Below are 20,940 nucleotides of genomic sequence, written 5' to 3' on the forward strand. Positions count from 1 at the left end.
ATGTGCGAAACACGTGCGATAGCATATTGGCAAAGTTGCCAAAATGTTGCACACTTTGTGAAGAGAGCTGAGCAAGACACTCTGATGATTTAGACGCAACATACAGCCGGTCTGTGGGTGTTACATGTAGATTGCCAGCATGCGAAGATGGCTGAGTGGACAAGCCACTGTGTGTGTGCACCAGGGATGGTTACAGAAAAAAATCTGATTTCCCTCAGGCTAGATTTTGTCCTTGAAATAAATCCAGAAAAATGGAAAATACATGTACATACATAGTCTCAAAGATTAGCTCTTGCAGCTTGACTTGAACAATCACAGAGGAAAAACAAGTGAATATTCTTCTAGTTCCAATCATGTTAGATTATATTTGCATTATATTTAGTTCGGACAAGTACTGCAATTTTGCATGAACCAGCTTTGGAGTGCAGCTCAGGCATGTGTAATTTATGGGTGCAGCACAATACTTAAGCCCCAAAACAGTGTAAAATCAACAAAGTTCAGGGTTCAATAGCATGCAAGCCAACCTTATTTGAGTTTCTCAAACAAACTTTAAATTAGTGTCTTGTCCTTAATCTTTTTATTTTTTTTTTATTTTTGGTGGGTTAGCCAATTACATTTTAGTTATTCACACTAAACAAAAACACACCCAGAATTCATTACATGAATTAGTGTACTGGTGTACTGCACCCTATGTAATTTTAGTGCACTTTGCCAACATATTCGAATGTCAAATTGGAGTGCCCTTGGTATATGACATTTCTTATTGGCTGAACGGCCATACGAAGCACTTAACAAATTTTGCTGTTGGATCATTGAACGTCAATCTTTTATAGCATCAAGCATTTTCATGTGTCACCATGGATTCTTGTGCTGCTCAGGCCTGGATACTTTTTAAGTGTTCAAAAATATTCTAATATTCTAAATAAAAAGCATTAAAATTTTAACTAAATTCATGTTCTAACATCTCCGAGAGTTTCACAGTCTGTTTCAAACAAATTTCCAGGATTTCAATTCAATGTCACATGTAGCAATCAAGTGGCCCTCATTTTTAGTAACAATCCAGCATGGCACGATTTTCCATATGGTTGATCATTAATGAGTTCACGCAGGGATTGGCCGGTCTACATACATGTACTTGTGTACAAATGCACATGGAGCCATTAAGATACGGATCTTTTTGGCTGTTGTCTGTCCGCTAGGAGAAGTAGGCCCACACATATGGTCTAGGTACTGTACCACTATCAATACCTTGTCACTAATTGGTCCACGGTTTCAGTATTTTCCACTCTTATCAAGATCTCTGATAAACCAAAACATCAAATCTTTAAATGATGAATATATCACAGGTATGTTGGTATTAAATTAATTAATTTGGCTCAAGGTCTAAACACATCAATGACCAAAATCCTCCCCCACGTGGGGTGGATTTACATATGCAAATTTTCCATGTGCCTATTACAATTCACTGAAAAGACTTGATTATGCATAATGCCCCTTGACCCTCCACAAAATGCACTGTGGTCCCGTCGTCATGTTCGTCCTTCTTTTTGAAGCGGTGAAAGTGGCCAGAGCCAAGGTGGGGACGGATGGGCGGGAGCGGCTGAGAAGAGGTAAGTATCACAAGGAGACCTGACCCATTCCACGTGGGGGAGGAGTCTCCTGCGTTCACATACCCCTGCCCAGCCTACATATGCGGAGTAGCACCGTACGATGGAGGTGGGTCGACAATAGGAACGTAATAACAAAGAGAAGAAACATAGGGCGGGTGTCATGAGAGTGGCCACTCACCAGGAGAAACTTACAAGTCCAACTATTCTCCACCCAGTTTGGAACAGTGCTGGATGTTGCCTGAACAACCGAGTGCAGGGTCACTCTGCCATGGGCTGTTACGCTCCACAAAACATCTTTCAGGGAGCACTCGGTGAAGATGGAGGGAGAATTCCAACAAGCCGCATGGCAGATTTTGGCTAGGGGAACTCCTCTTAAGTATGAGCAGGACACAGAGGCGGCCTGAACATCATGGGCCCTGACGTGAGTCTGGGTTATCTCACCATGCTGTGCAGGCCAGTCTCGGTTAGCAAAGATGATGGCTGAGACCATCCATTGGGCAATAGTGTCCTTTGATGCAGGGTGGAAAGCCTGTGGTTCAAAGGGGGGACTGGCAAGATCGCTTCCGAGGTCCAAGGATAAGAGAAGATGCGTTTGACATGAGGCTGCTTGACAAACATCCCTTAAAGGAGATGATGGATAGCAGCCTTGTCGGAGACAGTCAAGCCATCGCTGAAGCCCGAGTGGATGGCCACCAAGGCCAACCGGTAGTTGCAGATGGTGGCAACCTGGAGGCCCGAGTGGAACAGATACATGAAGAAGTCTGCGACTGAGCTCACAGGAGCTTTGGTTGGAGAAACATCGTGGTTGTCGCCCCATCTAGTAAAATGTTGCAGCTGGCTGTTGTAAATCTTGCGAGTCAACAATCGTCGACCCTGAGCCGCCATAGACGCAGCGTCTGTAGAAAGGCCTGATGCTCTAAAGGACCACTCGACGTCTAGCATGCCAAGTGAAGATTCTCCGGTGCTGGATGGAGGATCCCTGACATGAGCTGGCGTAGGATGTCCTCTCTAACCAGAAGGACCTGTGGCCTTCAAACCAGGAGTCTTGGATACTATGGTTGGCGAGGAGGATCCAACATTGCTCCCGTTCTATCTTGGACAGGACCCGCAGGATGAGAGAGATTGCAGGGAAGGTGTATGCCAGAAAGCCCGATCAGTTGATCTGTAGGGCATCTGTCGCCCACGGCTGCAGGTGAGGGAACCTGGAGCAGAACGTTGGAAGGTGGCCGTTATTGAGGGATTAGAAGAAGTCAATATGAGGACGCTCTATTTCTGCGAAAATCTAGCTGAAAACATGTGGATGAAGAGTCCACTGTTGGACAGTGCCTGAGAGACTGCATCTGCTATGCTGTTCCTGGTTCCCGCTATGTGGACAGCTTGAAGGCTGATCCCCTGATTACTTATCCACATGAAGAGCTGCCACACAAGGGAAAGCGGGTACTGCCCAAGTGATTGATGTACTCCTCTGCCGTTGAGTTGTCACTCTGTACTTGAACAGAATGACCTACTAAGTACTGTCGGAAGTGACAAAGAGCGTTGAACATAGCTGCGAGTTCTAACACATCGATATGTTTGCCTACAGAGGTGGTGTCCCAGACCCTGGAGGTGCTGAGAGGAGGAAGACTTGGAGGGACAAAAGGAAGCCTGTGGACGGGTGCTCGGTGATGGCCCACCACTGAAGGTGATTGCAGATGTCCGATGGAAGAGGGACAGACTGGGGTAGCAATCGGGTCACTCTTGGGACGGTACTGAGATAGGATTTTAAAATAAAAAAATATACACCACTCTAACATCGGTCCTGATCGGAAGCTTTACAAATTATGGATTCGCAAGCTTGCAGAAATTAATAAAAATGCTGATGACCAGGTTTTGGGCTGGCAGTGGACTCCAGGAGCAATAACTGATATCCCTGTCAGCAGACGGTAAGTTTGAGCTTACTGGTATTATTTTCTTGTACAGTTGAACACTGAATGGCAGTTATATTATTATCTAAAGATCCTCACTCTTCTTAATGAAGCATCATAATGATACTTGGACATTCAAAATTATTGTTTAATTTTGGTGTGCATCTTTTATAAGGTAACCGTAATTAAGCTATGATCAGCCTTAATTATTATATAATACTTATGACATCTTGTAACGATGACAGGCGATCAAACCCCCTTTTGCTTCCTATATGAAAAGAAGTGGCTATTTATAGGGTGTATATATCCTTATTGTTTGCTGCAAAAATTGCAGATGGCAACTTTGCCTAGATAGAGGAAATCCTCCAACTGTTCATGCTGGCAAGGCAGACAGGCCGGCGACCAGCCTAGTCGTCCCTACCTTGTGAAAGCACCGTCCGTTTTGTGAGGCAGACAGGCCCGTGAAGAGCAACAGCCCAGAAAAGAACTTCTGGTTGTTGGGTGACGGTTGCCCTGATTCCAGCCTACTTACCTGGAAGTAGCGTTATAGGAACATCTGAATAGTTAAGAGGGACACCCTCATCACAAGCACTCAAAACCAAATGCAAACTGACTTTAACCACTTCCTGCTGGGGCATTTATCAATGTTTTAGGATGCTGGGCCGGCATAATTATTATTTTTTCTGTTTTCAAAATTCTTCAAAAAATCATCATTTCATTTAATGGACATTTAAAGCCGCACTTAGTAATCTTTTAGGCACTACTCTAAGTTGACAGGTGACCTTCATTGACGCCCAAGTATTTCAGCCAGGCCTGCAGCCTTGTAAAAAGACCCCAGATTGTGTGGTGTTATGTAACTTTCTTTAGTTCACAAACCAGGCTCAGTGCACTGCTGACCTCTTTTCAATAGGGGCCAGATTAGCGTGCAGCCGTGCTGTGTGGCTCATCGCTGCGGTGGTGGACCGCTTTCATTCCCGGTGGTAATCTGCTCGCTCTCAATGCCCCAAACCGTGGTATACTGTTTCAAAACAAGGCTGGATTATCACCACTTTTGAGAGTGAAAAATGTTGATAATTCCTAGCAGCCTGGTCTTTTGTTCGGAGTACGGTCTTTTGTTACAGGGCCCTGTTTCCTTTGTCCGAGTTCGGAGACCCCGGCCACGCATATAAAGCATACGTCTCTGATTCCGGAGTCCCTGGCAGGAAGTGGTTAACACTAACAACGGTGGCCCCATTCATTTTTTTTTGCCGGCTAGATTTGGATTATTTATCACATATCTATTCGCTAATTACTACAGTATTCATTCATTAATTTCTCATAGATTAGGATTACTTTCTTTGCTTTCTTATACATTCCATTAAGAGACCTTTATATTATTATTTGATAAGTTTCTACTGTAAGAATATTACTTCGGATTAAGATGTTTTGAACGATCGATAAGTAGATGATATATAGACTATAACAGGTCTGAAGACCAATTTATTTCCTTAATTAAATCAGCCAGTGAAACTTAACCACTTCAAAGTAATTCATTCTAAATTAACATTGGTGATTGTGTAAATAATTGTAAATAATCTTGTGAATAATAAACAATGTCTGTCATTATTCTGTCAAGAAGAAATTGTACATATTAAATATGTAAATAGCTTGAGAAAGACTCTTAACCTCTTGACGACGGGAATTTGTTTCCGAAAGCCGACTCCAAGAATTCCAGCCTCGCTTGGCCATGAAGGCCACCTGCCAAACCGCAATTGCTCGGTTTGGGGCCCTGCGTGCTCTGCACACTTTGAATTACATAGTGAAAGGGCTCATTGTTTGGTGGCATGCGGCTCTACTCACACTTCCACATTCCCGTTGCCTCTTTTCAAAGTGGGGACTATTGTGAAGCTGGTGATTATGATGCAAATTCGGTCTTTTCATTTCTGGGCTACACACAAAGGCCAATCACCATATATACAAGAGGCAGGGTCTGCCTTTTTCAACGTGTTTGCTCGAGCGTGGGCCAAGAGGATCTCAATTTTTACGGCGGCTCTTACCGTCTCCTGGCGCGAAGGGGTTAACATGAATTATTGAAGTGTCCATGAAGTTGCGGGTGGAATAACTAATTCCCAAAATTCAGTACTTGATGCACTCTGGTGTCAGAGTCACAATGCCTTTGCGAAGGTCGAGAACTGCTCCAAGGTAGGTCGGCCTCTGTGATGGGGCGAGGGCCGACTTGTAGTTGATGAGAAACCCCAGGTGTATCGTGATGTCGAGGGTGAGAGAAGTGCAGGTACATTGTCACAGATGAGCAGCGAGTGTCTTGGCGACTCGGTGAAGACCCTTAGTGAAATGGAGAGACCTAAGTGGAGAGACCAAAGAAGAGAGCCTGAAACCCGTAGGTTTGGCCGCAATATTTGAAGCGAGGAATTTGCGGTCCTGCTTGTGTATTGGAATATCGAGATATGCATCCTGCAGATCTATGGAGGTGGCTTAGCATGAAACCTTCTAGAAGCGGCCAGGGGGCGGAGCTTGAAGGAAGTCTGAGGACTGAGTTGCTGACTGGAGTAGACAACTGAAGGAACTGCCTGAAGACGGAGATGGACCTGCCTGTCGTCTCGGTGGCGGTGGGGGCTGCCGGCCTGGAGGACCTGCAGGTTCACGAAATGAAATTTTTTGGTGGTCTCCATACACTTCACCTCCAACTTCGGTGAATTTCATGGTGAACAAGTCGTCCCCGAGGGAAGAGATCATGGAAATTGGTCACCCCCTTTTTTCATGGTTACCCTTCCACCCTTCTGTTATAGTATTCTGGCCCAGATTGTTTTACCCCTAAGGATAATGGATCAACCCATGTCACTGGGGTGCCACAGGTGCAGGGGCAGGAAGTTGGCAAGTTTCATTGTTCTCCATGTAATGATCCTACCAGCGCATGCTAGAGTTTTCACATTACATGTATTAAATAAGTTTGTCTTTCTCCCTGCATTCCTGACTGTACCTCCATTATTTTTTACAGGATCATGGGCTTAATCATTTAAATTTAACTCCCGCAAGCACCATTCCTGATTGCCACGCAAGGAGCAACAGATCCAGTAGTTTGCTCTTGACCAACTTGTAGGGTATGTGCATGGTGTCCACCGCACTGGCTCTATGGCTGGAAGTGGCCAGAAGCGAGATACAGGTGAACTGCTCAAAGACGGAGTTAAGTCCCTCGTCGCAAAATCAGGTTAGACAGGGGACTCCTCCTCACAGGCCCAGGTGATATATTCTGAGAGTAGGAGGAAGACCGAGCATTGGAGGCTGAAGTGAGAAGTTGTGGCCTTGGACAAGGAAGAAGAAGGAGTCGAGGAAGGTCTTGGCCTTGTGCTTCTTAGTCTTCACTGGAGCTTGGGAGCCGAAGGCTAGGACGGTTGAAGCTGCAGCCGGGCGAGGATCCCCCGAAGGGTTGTTCGTATCCTCGGATGGGAGAGTCCATTGACAGACCGGAGGTCATACTAGAGCTGCAGATGGGATGCGGTGGACAAAAGCCCTGACGGCGTAGCAGTCCAAAGGAGGTAGCATTGCGCGATGCAATGTGAGGCAGTGTGCCGTGACGTGCAGTGCTGTGGACTCACCCATGGCGGAAGCAGTGGAGCATAGCAAACCGCTGTGGAGCCCATTGCCCACTCGGAGGGGGTGACTGGCCCGACTTCCCAGCAGACGGAGCACAGTCAGCGGAAACAGGGTGAGGGACCCAGGGCAGATGGCGGGCCATTGCCCTGTGACCCTGCTTGGCAGGGTCACTCGGAGATGTGTTAGATAGCGACGCTAGTCTCCTGGAGCATAGAGAAAGAGGAACAGGTCGTTATGCTCTGGTCAACCGTGATCAAGGGTAGTGTTGCGGCATGGCACGCTCAACCCAACCTGTAGATATGCCAAGTGGACGTCAGGGATCAAGGGTAGTGTTTGAAGCAGCACGGTCAACCTGATCAATCCAAGTGGTGGTTTTCATTGATCAAGGGTAGTGTTAGGGCACAGTATGCTCAACCTGATCAATACAGGCCAGTGGTCATCAGTGATCAAGGGTAGTATTGCAGCACAGCACGCTTAACCCTATCAATGTAGATATACGTCCGGGATAGTGTTGCATTGCATGCTCAACCCCGGCCTAGCCACTCCGCTTGGTCTTCCCCGACACGGCCGGTAGTCTCGGATAATGCAAACCACACCACAGGGGAGCAAAGCAGCCCGTCAGGCCCCACTCTACAGCTGACCCATACAGCGGAACACAGTGGGCCGTTATTGTTCGAACGCACGTACCACACTGAGAACAAAGGGCTGCCGGTCAGCCCCGTTCAACGGCCATACACCACACAATACAACAGTAGGTCACACCCAAACCTACAGATAATGCACAGAAAAAGGGGCAGAAAAGAAACGACAAAAGTACAAAATACGAAAATAAGCACACTTACCGATAGATAAGAAATCACTCTTTATTTGTAATCAGGAATCAAGTCAATTCACAAACGCGAAAGGTTATGGAACTCGAAACTCGAAAATGCCGTAAATACACGTCTGTAAATGATAGGTGCTGAGAAAAGGACAGACGAACATGGCGGTGTGACCACAGTGCATTGTGGAGGGTCAAGGGGCAGTATGCATAATCAAGTCTTTTCAGCAAATTATAATAGGCACACAGGAAATTTGCGTATGTAGACTGGGCAGGGGTTTGTAAATGCAGGAGACTATGTGTACAGCGTAAAGATAAATGTATGTCTCATTCCATGCAATATCGAGACCCCACCTGTCCTAGAACTACAAACCAGAAAAGTAAGGCTAAATTTCCCAGTCTACAAAAAAATGCAAACATCTCAGCTGACACATTAAACTCCTGAAAAAGAACAGTGCGTCTGGAATGTAAAAGTCGCAGTTGCAGCCGGAGATAACTAAAGTTATTTCCTGTGTTGAACCCACTGCTTTCGCTGCACACTCACTGTGGCCATTGCGTTCTGCTTGTTTTGCAATCATACTGAAGACTTTTGTGTACTAGGAAATTACATTGATGTGTAAAGTAGGGGACAAACTGCAACCAAGGGCTGGTTGCTAAGGCTTTGAAAAATCGTGGCAAATGCGGTCAAACTGCAGTTCACCCTTTTTGCAAAGGCATCTAAAACTGTTTTGAGTTTTAAAGTAATGATAATGAATCTTGATACTTTGGCGGATTCATTAAAATGTTAAATTTGATATCAGCACAAGCCAAATCCTTTCAATACATCTCTTATTTAAGAAACGTGCAATATGCTAATTAACATATCAAAACAACACACATTCATATAGAAAACAGTATACATACCTCACTTTCATAGTCTGTCACTTGGGCAAATGGGAAAATCCGATTCAGGTTTCCTTTCTGGATGTTGCAGATCTGACAAGACTGAAAATCTATCTGAAAAAGAAAAAAAATAGACTAGAGGGAATATTCTGTTTTCATCTTTTTGGAAAAAAAGATTGAATCAATTCGTTGAAACTATCTGTAAGGGAAAATGTGTTTGAAATTCTCATAGCAATCCCCAGGCGAAACACTGGTAAAATCAATAAAAGTGCAAAGCGAAAAAAATGTCCAAAACCTATGGAAAAAACTGCAATTTTAATCTCATGTCACGTGACTCCTGATGACATCACCACGACGATTTTATTTTGACAGCCCCACGGGTTGATGGACTACCTATGCTCCCAATACAAAAAATACTAAGACGTATGGAATGCACCAGTCTTCGACTTCAGAAAAACGTGCACAAAATCTATGGAGAAAAACTGCAGCTTTAACATTACCGTATATCATGTGATGATAACTGATTATGAAATATTATTTGATAGTTGGACTCTTGGGTAAAAATGTGATCGAATGAAGACAAAAAAAAAAAAACTTTTCCTTCATTCTCATAGTAATCCTAAGCCGACGTTCAGGACTACTCTCATTGAGATTGATAATATTGCGCAGTTGAACAACGTGTAAAAAACCTATAGGGACAACTGTAACTTTAATATCATGTCACCTGCCTCCTGAAGCGCCACCATGATGATTTTATTTCGACAGCCCCACAGGTTGATGGACTACCTATGCTCACAATACAAAATCACTCAGATGTATGAGTGCACCAGTCTTAGACGTTAGAAAAATGTGCACAAACCTATGGAGAAAAACTGCAGCTTTAATGTCATGTCACCTAATTAGCGTTTATATTGAAAAAAAATTTTGAAAAATTTTTTCATATGGGGACTCTTGGGCATATTTGTAACCAAACAAGACGAAAAAAATACGATTTTTCTTTCGTTCTCATCGCAATTCTCAGCCCAAGTTCAGGACTTCTCTCATTAAGATCGTTAATATTGCGTGGCAGAAAAACGTGCACAAAACCTGTGGGAAAACCTGAAGCTTTAATTTCATGTCACGTGACCCTTGATGAAGTATTATTGATGATTCTTTTTTGGGAGCCTCTCTTTATTTAGGGGCTTGAAGTGTACATTGAAGGAAATAATTCAGATTTACCAACGTGCTGAAGATAGGCTGTTGAAAAACATGTACAAAATCTATGGGGGAAGATTAAATAACCAAAAATCAATTTAAAAATAGGTGATGTCATCATGATGTCATAAATGTAGCAAAATTCTTTTATCGGGTCTTTGCTGTCTGTAACTTTGATGATGATCAAACATCTCAAAATGACCCAAGTGGTGGCTTGAAAACGTGTAGAAAGTCAAAGGCCTGAAATAAATATTGAAAAATCAATACTAAATCACATGACATAATCGTGATGTCATTTCTTTAGGATAATTCTTGCATGAGGGTCTTTGTTGGTTATTACTTTGATAGCGATCAAACATTGCGAAGGTTTCAAAATAGTGGCTTGAAAACGTGTACAAAGTCAATGAAGCAAAATTAAATGTTTAAAATTCAATAATAAATCATGTGATAACGTCCTCATGAGGCCATTTATTTACAATATTTCTTGTATCAGGGTCTTTGTTGGCCGTTTCTTTGATATTAATCAAACATCACAAAGGTTTCAAAATAGTGGCTTGAAAACGTGTACAAGGTCAATCGGCTAAAATAAATATTGAAAAATCTATGCTAAATCACATGATGACGTCATAGTGACGACATTTCTTTAGAATAATTCTTGCATGAGGGTCTTTGTTGGCTATCACTTTAGTAGCATTGCGAAGGTTTAAAAAAATTGGCTTGAAAACGTGTACAAATTCAATGGGAAAATTCAATTATTCAAAATTCAATAATAAATCACATGGTGACGTCAGCATAAAATTTTTTTTCCCAAACCCTGTCTAATTGTTGGGCTAAGAATCTTGACCTAACATCCATCAAGACAGGACGAGAACACTATGGAAGTCTGGCTGTTGAAAAAAGTGTACAAAACCTACGGGGCAAAATTAAATATTCAAAATTCAATAATAAATCATCTGATGACATCATCATTCTGAATTACTTCTAGGACCATCCTTGGATGATTATCTGAAGGTCTGCCACGTTTGAAGTCAATCAGATATATAAAACTACCAAAGTCGACTAGTGGAAGAAAATGTGTACAAACCCTGTGGAGAAAAGTCTGAAAAAGGAAAAGAATAAAAACTACAGAGAAGTGTTTGTAAACAAGTACAAACACAGAGCTGTTTCGGGACTGTTTTACCAACAAAATAGGTATTAGCAAATGTGATGAAAAAATTTAAGAATTTTAAGAGCATTAAGAAACTATGAGAGAGTAAAAATGACGAAATCAAGACCACATCTTATCCTGGCACTTGCTGCAAACAGAATGTTGCAGAGGGCACGGTTGATTTTATATGGGTTTTTATACATTTAAAGGAATATTTAAGTATTCCAAATTTAATAATACATCACGTGATGACGTCATCATGACGTAAATATTTTAGAATTATCTTCGTTGTATAGTTAGTGCTTGCTGTAAGTTTGACGATGATCAACGATTACTAAGGTACGAAAATAGTGCCTCTAAAACGAGTACAAAGTCAAGGGGCTAAAATTAATAATAAAAAATTAATAAAAGTCACATGATGACATCATCAAGATGTCATAAATTTGGACGTGTCTTTGCATGAGGGTCTTTGTTGGCTGTAACTTTGAAGTTGATCAAAGCTCTCAAACTAACCCAAATGCTGGCTGGAAAACGTGTACAAAGTCAAGGGGCTGAAATAAATATTGAAAAAACAAGAGTAAATCACATGATGATGTAATCATGACGTCATTTATTTAGAATAATTTCTGTATCAAGGTTTTGTTGGCTGTTACTTTGAAAATGATGCAACATCCGAAAGGGTTCAAAATTGTGCCTTGAAAACATGTACAAAGTTAATGGGCAAAAAACCTCATTTGGACAAACACAGCTCCTTTAAGTTCGTGTCATGTGATTTGAGCTTAAACTGAACAATTTTTATGAAATATTGCTTCATATTCGGACTCGTAGGCATATTTCAAATAAATAACAGAGCGTACAGTACCCGATTTCTCCTTCGTTCTTATAGTAATCTTGCGCCAAAGTTAAAGACTACTTGTTCACTTATGTTAAGTAGAAAAACGTGTACGAAACTTATAGGGAAAAATTGAATATTGAAAAATGAATATAAAATAAGGGGATGAGGTCATCATGACGTCATCCCTTTGCAATAAATCTTGCATCAGGGTCTTTGTTGTCTATCACTTTGGGAATGATCAAACACTGCAAAGTTACCAAAATTGTGGCTCGAAAACGTGTACAAAGTCAATGGGCTAGAAACACGTGTGCAGGAAAACTGCTCCTTTAATTTCATGTCATGTGATTTGTGTCTAAACTGGGGAAAACTTATGAAATATTATTTAATATTTGCATACTTGGGTATATTAGCGATCGAACGGAAGGGAAAATTTAGCCTGATTTCTTCTTCGTTCTGGTAGTAATTCTCGGTCGAAGTTGCGGACTGCTCACGCATTATGCTGGACAATGTGTGTACAAACCCTATGTTGAGCAACAACGCCACCCATGGTTCAATATAGGACAGTTTGTTGAAAATTGAAAGCCCAGGCAGGTGTAACCGTAATTCTGCAATAGCGCCCTCATAGCCTGATATAGGACAGTCCGAAAACTGTGCGCAATCTGTGTACAAAGTCAATGGGGAAAAATTAATTCTTAAAAAATCAATAATAAATAAACTACTTAAGTTATCACTTTGAATTTCTTTCAGGACTGTCCTTGGATGATGGTTCAAAGGTCTGCCAAGTTTGAAGTCAATCAGATTTAGTAAACTGTCAAAGTTGACTAGTGGAAGGAATTGAGTTGAAGAAGAAAAAAAAAATCAGAAAAACAATACTGTTTCGGCAAAGTTGCCAAAACAGCTAAAAATCAGAAAAAAAATACCTGTTTGGGCAAAGTTACATGAAACAGCTAACTAGAGGAACAGCCATCAGTCCCTACAAGCCATCTCTAAACACTGGATTAAGGCCTCCAAAGAGCTTGCTTTGTTTGGCTAACTCTGTTTATGGGATGATTCAACACCTCACTTCTCCTTTGTTACATGTTCCTTACTGCTGGCCTCCTAACACCTTGTTACCACTGGTTTATAAGATGATGCTGTCTGTGAGCCATTCAATTCTTTGTTTACTGTTTAGACTCTCTGATTGACCAATTACTCCCCCTCTGACTCATGTTATAAGGTTACAACTGCATGGCTTATCTCATTCCTGAAGATGTTCTGAATAAAGAACGAAATATTGAATCAAACATGGCTTTCATTAGTCTTTATGGAGTCTGCATAATATTGAGTTATCTGAATATTATCAGTGGATCACCTACTGGTTTTTTGAAAGAGCTCCGTACCACTGAGCCTGATGTCCATGCAGTGACGACCACATACCACAAGTGCTACAAGAAACTACGGAAAACCCAGCTGGACATACGATTCCTTACTAACTGCAGGGAGAACAATGTCTACCCGAAATTCGTCCGCTGGAAGAATCTCAAATCTACTCGGCCTCGACTACGTAACAAGTACCACCGCACGATTCTCCGTGATGAAATCAGGCAAAAACAGGCAAGTCTCAAGACCACTGAGCAGAATCTCCACGTGCTTGAACAAGACCTTATGAAATCTACCACTTGGATCCGTGCAACCGTCATTAAACTCCATGTCAAGAACACAGTTGAGAAGGAGATTTCTAAGGTCAGCATTCGCCACAACAAGAAAATGAAATGCCTACTGAGAGATTATGCCATCATCACTGGTTCTACCACCAATCCCAACCAAGTCATCACAAATCTCACCGGTGAAAAGCTGTCAAAGGAGGAGGAATCCATCCTACTTTTTGGACTTAAACACGGGTTGGCAACTTCGCCGAAGGAATCTGATGTCATCGTTCAGGCCGAATGCATGTGGGAACAACTCATGAGCAAGAATGTTTTACCACCGTCCTTCATCAAGCGCCAAAAGATCAAGAACGCTATCCGAGCGATGGCCTGCAATATTTTGGACTTTGACAGCCGCCTGCTTGCTACCGATGCTAAGCGTGTCCGCATTCTTAAGGAACTGAGAAAAAAGATTTGCTATGTTAAAACCTGACAAAGGATGTGGTGTTGTCCTAATGAAATCCAGTGACTACATTGATGCTCTGTGCCATTTATTCTCGGACCCTAGGAAGTTCAAGAAGTATAACGGTTCAATAACCACCCAGCTTCAGACTCTACAGACATACCTACGAACTCTTCACAACAGGAAAGAAATCAGCGATGAGGAATACAAAGCCCTTCGACCCGTCTCAACCATGCCAGCACGAGCCCACGGACTTCCTAAAACCCACAAAGACTTTGAGGACATCCCACCACTAAGACCAATTATTGACACTAATGGTACTGCATATTATTCTGTTGCCAAATTTCTAGCCAACCTTCTTAATCCACTCACTACCAATGATTATGTGTTGAAAGATTCCTTCAATGCTGCTCAGCGTATTAGGAACACCCCTTCTCACTTGCATACTGATGGATTTAAATTGTTTCCTTTGATGTTGTTTCATTGTTCACAAATGTACCTATCACTAAGGCTATAGACAAAATCCTTCATCGAGTCTATGACAAAAACCTGATATCCACTGATTTAAAGAAGAACACCCTCCGCAAGCTACTCAGGGACACTTGCACCAAAACCGTATTCTCATGTAATAATGAATTGTACCAACAGACTGATGGTGTTTCCATGGGATCACCACTAGGACCAGTCTTAGCCAATATATTTATGACCGAACTAGAGGAAACAATTATCCCTAAGCTTGAAGATGAAGGTATTATCAAGTTTTACACACGCTTTGTCGATGACACACTTATCCTTGCTAAGCCTGTAAACTTTTATAGAATCCTGAAAGCACTGAATTCATTTCATCGGAATTTACAATTTACATTTGAATTATTTGAAGGAACTAGCACTGATCTTGATCTTGAATTTAACTCCTGTGAAATGGGCATTTATCGTAAGAAAACACACACTGGGCAGTATGTTCACTTTGATAGCTTCACCCCCTGGAAGCAAAAAATCTCCTGGATACATAGTTTATTTTCTAGAGCCCATAAGATCTGCACTCCTGGACCTCGTCTTCAACATGAACTGAACACACTTAAACGATACATGTCCTGGAATGGGTTTCCGCTCCATACAGTCAACCGCATCTTTAAGAAACTACACCAAAACCTGTCTAAAGCCGATTCACCCCAAATAAATGAGGATGCGGACATAGCCAAAATCTGGTTATGGCTACCTTTCACTGGAAAGGTAGGCCAAAATATAGTCCATAGATACATCAACAAGATTAATCGACACCTCACTAAGAATGTCAAAATCATAATTATTTGGAAATCTAAGAAAGTGATGAATATGCTGCCAACTAAGGACCTGACTCCCAAAGAGTACCGTAGTTCTGTTGTATATCACTTTAAATGTCCAGGTTGCAACAACGATTACATTGGTAAAACTGACAGATGTCTAACCAACAGAATCAAGGAACACTCAACTGGGCCCAACAATGTAATTTTTGACCATATATCATCATGTGAAGGCTTTCACCACATCCTGGGGCTACTTAATCTTCCTATTCTTTTGGATACGGGCAAACAAGACAATTTTCAATTTTCCACCTACCAGTCATTGATACTTAGCAACACTAGCGTTATTGATTATTCTACACATTGGCTGGAATTGTTATTTAAGGAAGCTTTAGCCATCAGTCCCTACAAGCCATCTCTAAACACTGGATTAAGGGCCTCCAAAGAGCTTGCTTTGTTTGGCTAACTCTGTTTATGGGATGATTCAACACCTCACTTCTCCTTTGTTACATGTACCTTACTGCTGGCCTCCTAACACCTTGTTACCACTGGTTTATAAGATGATGCTGCCTGTGAGCCATTCAATTCTTTGTTTACTGTTTAGACTCTCTGATTGACCAATTACTCCCCCTCTGACTCATGTTATAAGGTTACAACTGCATGGCTTATCTCATTCCTGAAGATGTTCTGAATAAAGAACGAAATATTGAATCAAACATGGCTTTCATTAGTCTTTATGGAGTCTGCATAATATTGAGTTATCTGAATATTATCAGTGGATCACCTACTGGTTTTTGGAAAGAGCTCCGTACCACTGAGCCTGATGTCCATGCAGTGACGACCACATACCACAAGTGCTACAAGAAACTACGGAAAACCCAGCTGGACATACGATTCCTTACTAACTGCAGGGAGAACAATGTCTACCCGAAATTCGTCCGCTGGAAGAATCTCAAATCTACTCGGCCTCGACTACGTAACAAGTACCACCGCACGATTCTCCGTGATGAAATCAGGCAAAAACAGGCAAGTCTCAAGACCACTGAGCAGAATCTCCACGTGCTTGAACAAGACCTTATGAAATCTACCACTTGGATCCGTGCAACCGTCATTAAACTCCATGTCAAGAACACAGTTGAGAAGGAGATTTCTAAGGTCAGCATTCGCCACAACAAGAAAATGAAATGCCTACTGAGAGATTATGCCATCATCACTGGTTCTACCACCAATCCCAACCAAGTCATCACAAATCTCACCGGTGAAAAGCTGTCAAAGGAGGAGGAATCCATCCTACTTTTTGGACTTAAACACGGGTTGGCAACTTCGCCGAAGGAATCTGATGTCATCGTTCAGGCCGAATGCATGTGGGAACAACTCATGAGCAAGAATTTTTTACCACCGTCCTTCATCAAGCGCCAAAAGATCAAGAACGCTATCCGAGCGATGGCCTGCAATATTTTGGACTTTGACAGCCGCCTGCTTGCTACCGATGCTAAGCGTGTCCGCATTCTTAAGGAACTGAGAAAAAAGATTTGCTATTTTAAAACCTGACAAAGGATGTGGTGTTGTCCTAATGAAATCCAGTGACTACATTGATGCTCTGTGCCATTTATTCTCGGACCCTAGGAAGTTCAAGAAGTATAACGGTTCAATAACTACCCAGCTTCAGACTCTACAGACATACCTACGAACTCTTCACAACAGGAAAGAAATCAGCGATGAGGAATACAAAGCCCTTCGACCCGTCTCAACCATGCCAGCACGAGCCCACGGACTTCCTAAAACCCACAAAGACTTTGAGGACATCCCACCACTAAGACCAATTATTGACACTAATGGTACTGCATATTATTCTGTTGCCAAATTTCTAGCCAACCTTCTTAATCCACTCACTACCAATGATTATGTGTTGAAAGATTCCTTCAATGCTGCTCAGCGTATTAGGAACATCCCTTCTCACTTGCATACTGTTGGATTTAAATTGTTTCCTTTGATGTTGTTTCATTGTTCACAAATGTACCTATCACTAAGGCTATAGACATAATCCTTCATCGAGTCTATGACAAAAACCCGATATCCACTGATTTAAAGAAGAACACCCTCCGCAAGCTACTCAGGGACACTTGCACCAAAACCGTATTCTCATGTAATAATGAATTGTACCAACAGACTGATGGTGTTTCCATGGGATCACCACTCGGACCAGTCTTAGCCAATATATTTATGACCGAACTAGAGGAAACAATTATCCCTAAGCTTGAAGATGAAGGTATTATCAAGTTTTACACACGCTTTGTCGATGACACACTTATCCTTGCTAAGCCTGTAAACTTTTATAGAATCCTGAAAGCACTGAATTCATTTCATCGGAATTTACAATTTACATTTGAATTATTTGAAGGAACTAGCACTGATCTTGATCTTGAATTTAACTCCTGTGAAATGGGCATTTATCGTAAGAAAACACACACTGGGCAGTATGTTCACTTTGATAGCTTCACCCCCTGGAAGCAAAAAATCTCCTGGATACATAGTTTATTTTCTAGAGCCCATAAGATCTGCACTCCTGGACCTCGTCTTCAACATGAACTGAACACACTTAAACGATACATGTCCTGGAATGGGTTTCCGCTCCATACAGTCAACCGCATCTTTAAGAAACTACACCAAAACCTGTCTAAAGCCGATTCACCCCAAATAAATGAGGATGCGGACATAGCCAAAATCTGGTTATGGCTACCTTTCACTGGAAAGGTAGGCCAAAATATAGTCCATAGATACATCAACAAGATTAATCGACACCTCACTAAGAATGTCAAAATCATAATTATTTGGAAATCTAAGAAAGTGATGAATATGCTGCCAACTAAGGACCTGACTCCCAAAGAGTACCGTAGTTCTGTTGTATATCACTTTAAATGTCCAGGTTGCAACAACGATTACATTGGTAAAACTGACAGATGTCTAATCAACAGAATCAAGGAACACTCAACTGGGCCCAACAATGTAATTTTTGACCATATATCATCATGTGAAGGCTTTCACCACATCCTGGGGCTACTTAATCTTCCTATTCTTTTGGATACGGGCAAACAAGACAATTTTCAATTTTCCACCTACCAGTCATTGATACTTAGCAACACTAGCGTTATTGATTATTCTACACATTGGCTGGAATTGTTATTTAAGGAAGCTTTAGCCATCAGTCCCTACAAGCCATCTCTAAACACTGGATTAAGGGCCTCCAAAGAGCTTGCTTTGTTTGGCTAACTCTGTTTATGGGATGATTCAACACCTCACTTCTCCTTTGTTACATGTACCTTACTGCTGGCCTCCTAACACCTTGTTACCACTGGTTTATAAGATGATGCTGCCTGTGAGCCATTCAATTCTTTGTTTACTGTTTAGACTCTCTGATTGACCAATTACTCCCCCTCTGACTCATGTTATAAGGTTACAACTGCATGGCTTATCTCATTCCTGAAGATGTTCTGAATAAAGAACGAAATATTGAATCAAACATGGCTTTCATTAGTCTTTATGGAGTCTGCATAATATTGAGTTATCTGAATATTATCAGTGGATCACCTACTAGAGGAACATGGTTATGAACAACCACTGAGCTGTTTCGGAACTTTCTGTGTGGTGATGACATCATCATGACATCATAACTTTAGGAAAGTTCTTTCATCGGGGTCTTTGTTGTCTGTAACTTTGATGATGATCAAACCTACGTCTGATAATTGCCCAAATGGTGGCTTGAAAATGTGTACAAAGTCAATGGGCTGAAGACACCTATGCAAAAAAGCTGCTCCTTTATGATGTCATGTGATTTGCGTTTAAACTGAAAAAAAATTCTGGAATATTATTTAACATTCAGAATCTTGGGTATTCATGTAATCAAATGAAGACAAAAAAAAAATTTTTCTCATGGCAATTCTTTGCCGAAGTCAGGACTACTCTCATTAAGATCGATAATATTGCGTGGCAGAAAAACGTGTACAAAGCCTATGGGGAAAAACGCAGCTTCAATCTCATGTCATGTGACCCCTGATGATGTTGTTTTCACGATTTCTCTTTGGGAGCCTCTCTTCATTATAGACTTCAAGTGTACATTGAAGGAAAAAATTCACATTTACCAGAGTGCCGAGGACAGGCTGATGAAAAACGTGTACAAAATCTATGGGGAAGACTAAATATCCAAAAATCAATTCAAAAATAGGCAATGACGTCATAATAACGTCATATATTTAGCCAAATTCTTTCATCAGGGTCTTTGTTGTCTGTAACTTTGAAGTTGAACAAACTTTTCAAACTAATCCAAATGCTGGCTTGAAAACGTGTACAAAGTCAATGGGCTGAAATAAATATTGAAAAATCAATACTAAATCACACGATGACGTCATCATGACGTCATTTGCTTACAATAATTCTTGTATCGGGGTCTTGGATAACGATCAAACATCGCAAAGATTTCAAAATTGTGCCTTGAAAACGTGTACAAAGTCAATGGACAATAAACTCGTTTGAAGAAACACTGCTCCTTTAAGTTAAAGTCACATGATTTGCGTATAAACTGAACATTTTTTATGAAATATTACTTCATATTTAGACTCTTAGGCATATTTCAAATCAAATAACACAGCGTAAAGTGCCCGATATCTCTTCCGTTCTATAGTAATCTTGCGCCGAAGTAAAGGACTACCCGTTCACGAGTGTTAATTAGAAAGACGTGTAAAAAACATAAGGGGAAAACAAAAATAAACAAAACTCAATATAAAATAAGGCATTGACGTCATCATGACGTCACAAATTTGGCTTTTATTTTGCATCATGGTCTTTGTCAGCTGTAACTTTGATGACGAATGAAGATCGCCAACTAACCAAAACTGTGCCTTGAATTCGTGTACAAAGTCAATGAGCTAAAATAAAAATTTAAAAATCAATAATAAAATACTTGGTGACATCATCACAACGTAATTTTTTTAGTATTATCTTTGCGTTAAGGTCTGTGTTCGGTGTAACTTTGATGAAGATCAAAGTTACCAAAATGAAGCCTTGAAAACGTGTACATAGTAAATGGGCTAAATAAATATTAAAATTCAATAAAAAATCACTTGACGTTGACGTCGTCATCATGTCATAGTTCTGAACTAAGGTCTTTCAATGATGTAAGTTTGATGAAGATCCGAAGTTGCAAAAGGACCAAAGTCGATGGTGGAAGAAACGTGCACAAAACAAATGGGCTTTTGGTCAGGAGAGGAAGAAGAAGGAAGAAAAAAACAAACAAACATGCCTTTTTTGCAACATTGTGAAAAAGCAAAAAAACGCCGGAACAAATAAAAAAAACCAGAATGATTACAATAGCTGTTTCGGCAAGTTGCCGAAACAGCTAAAAAAAAGAAAAACTAAATATGTACAAAAACAAAAGCTGTTTCGCTGAAACAGCTCATAAACCTATAGGTACATACACACATGTGGCATCAACATTTTATTTAGACTTCATTAGTATACATGTATGAACCTGAATGGGCATAAAAAAAATAAATTTCTAGGACCTTATGAAAAACCTCAATTGAGGTTTAT

General features: G+C 41.2%; 1 protein-coding gene across 8 annotated transcripts in view; it reads right to left on the reverse strand.

The window, feature by feature from the left end:
* Positions 1-20,940, reverse strand: part of LOC110987750 (uncharacterized) — a 523,067-nt gene that overhangs the window by 381,349 nt on the left and 120,778 nt on the right. For 7 of the 8 annotated variants that reach the window (XR_015425693.1, XM_087138265.1, XM_087138261.1 and 4 more), the window contains exon 4: positions 8,829-8,921. Coding sequence is in view for 6 of the 8 variants with exons in the window: in XM_087138265.1 (XP_086994391.1) it covers positions 8,829-8,921 (93 nt within the window). In the remaining 2 variants the exon portion in view is untranslated. The remainder of the gene's footprint in view (positions 1-8,828; positions 8,922-20,940) is intronic. The other variant, XM_087138266.1, reaches the window with a different exon arrangement.

Source organism: Acanthaster planci, linkage group LG06 (assembly GCF_054643075.1).
Source record: "Acanthaster planci isolate LZ-2023a linkage group LG06, COTS_SCS, whole genome shotgun sequence".
Taxonomy (NCBI): Eukaryota; Metazoa; Echinodermata; class Asteroidea; order Valvatida; family Acanthasteridae; genus Acanthaster; species Acanthaster planci.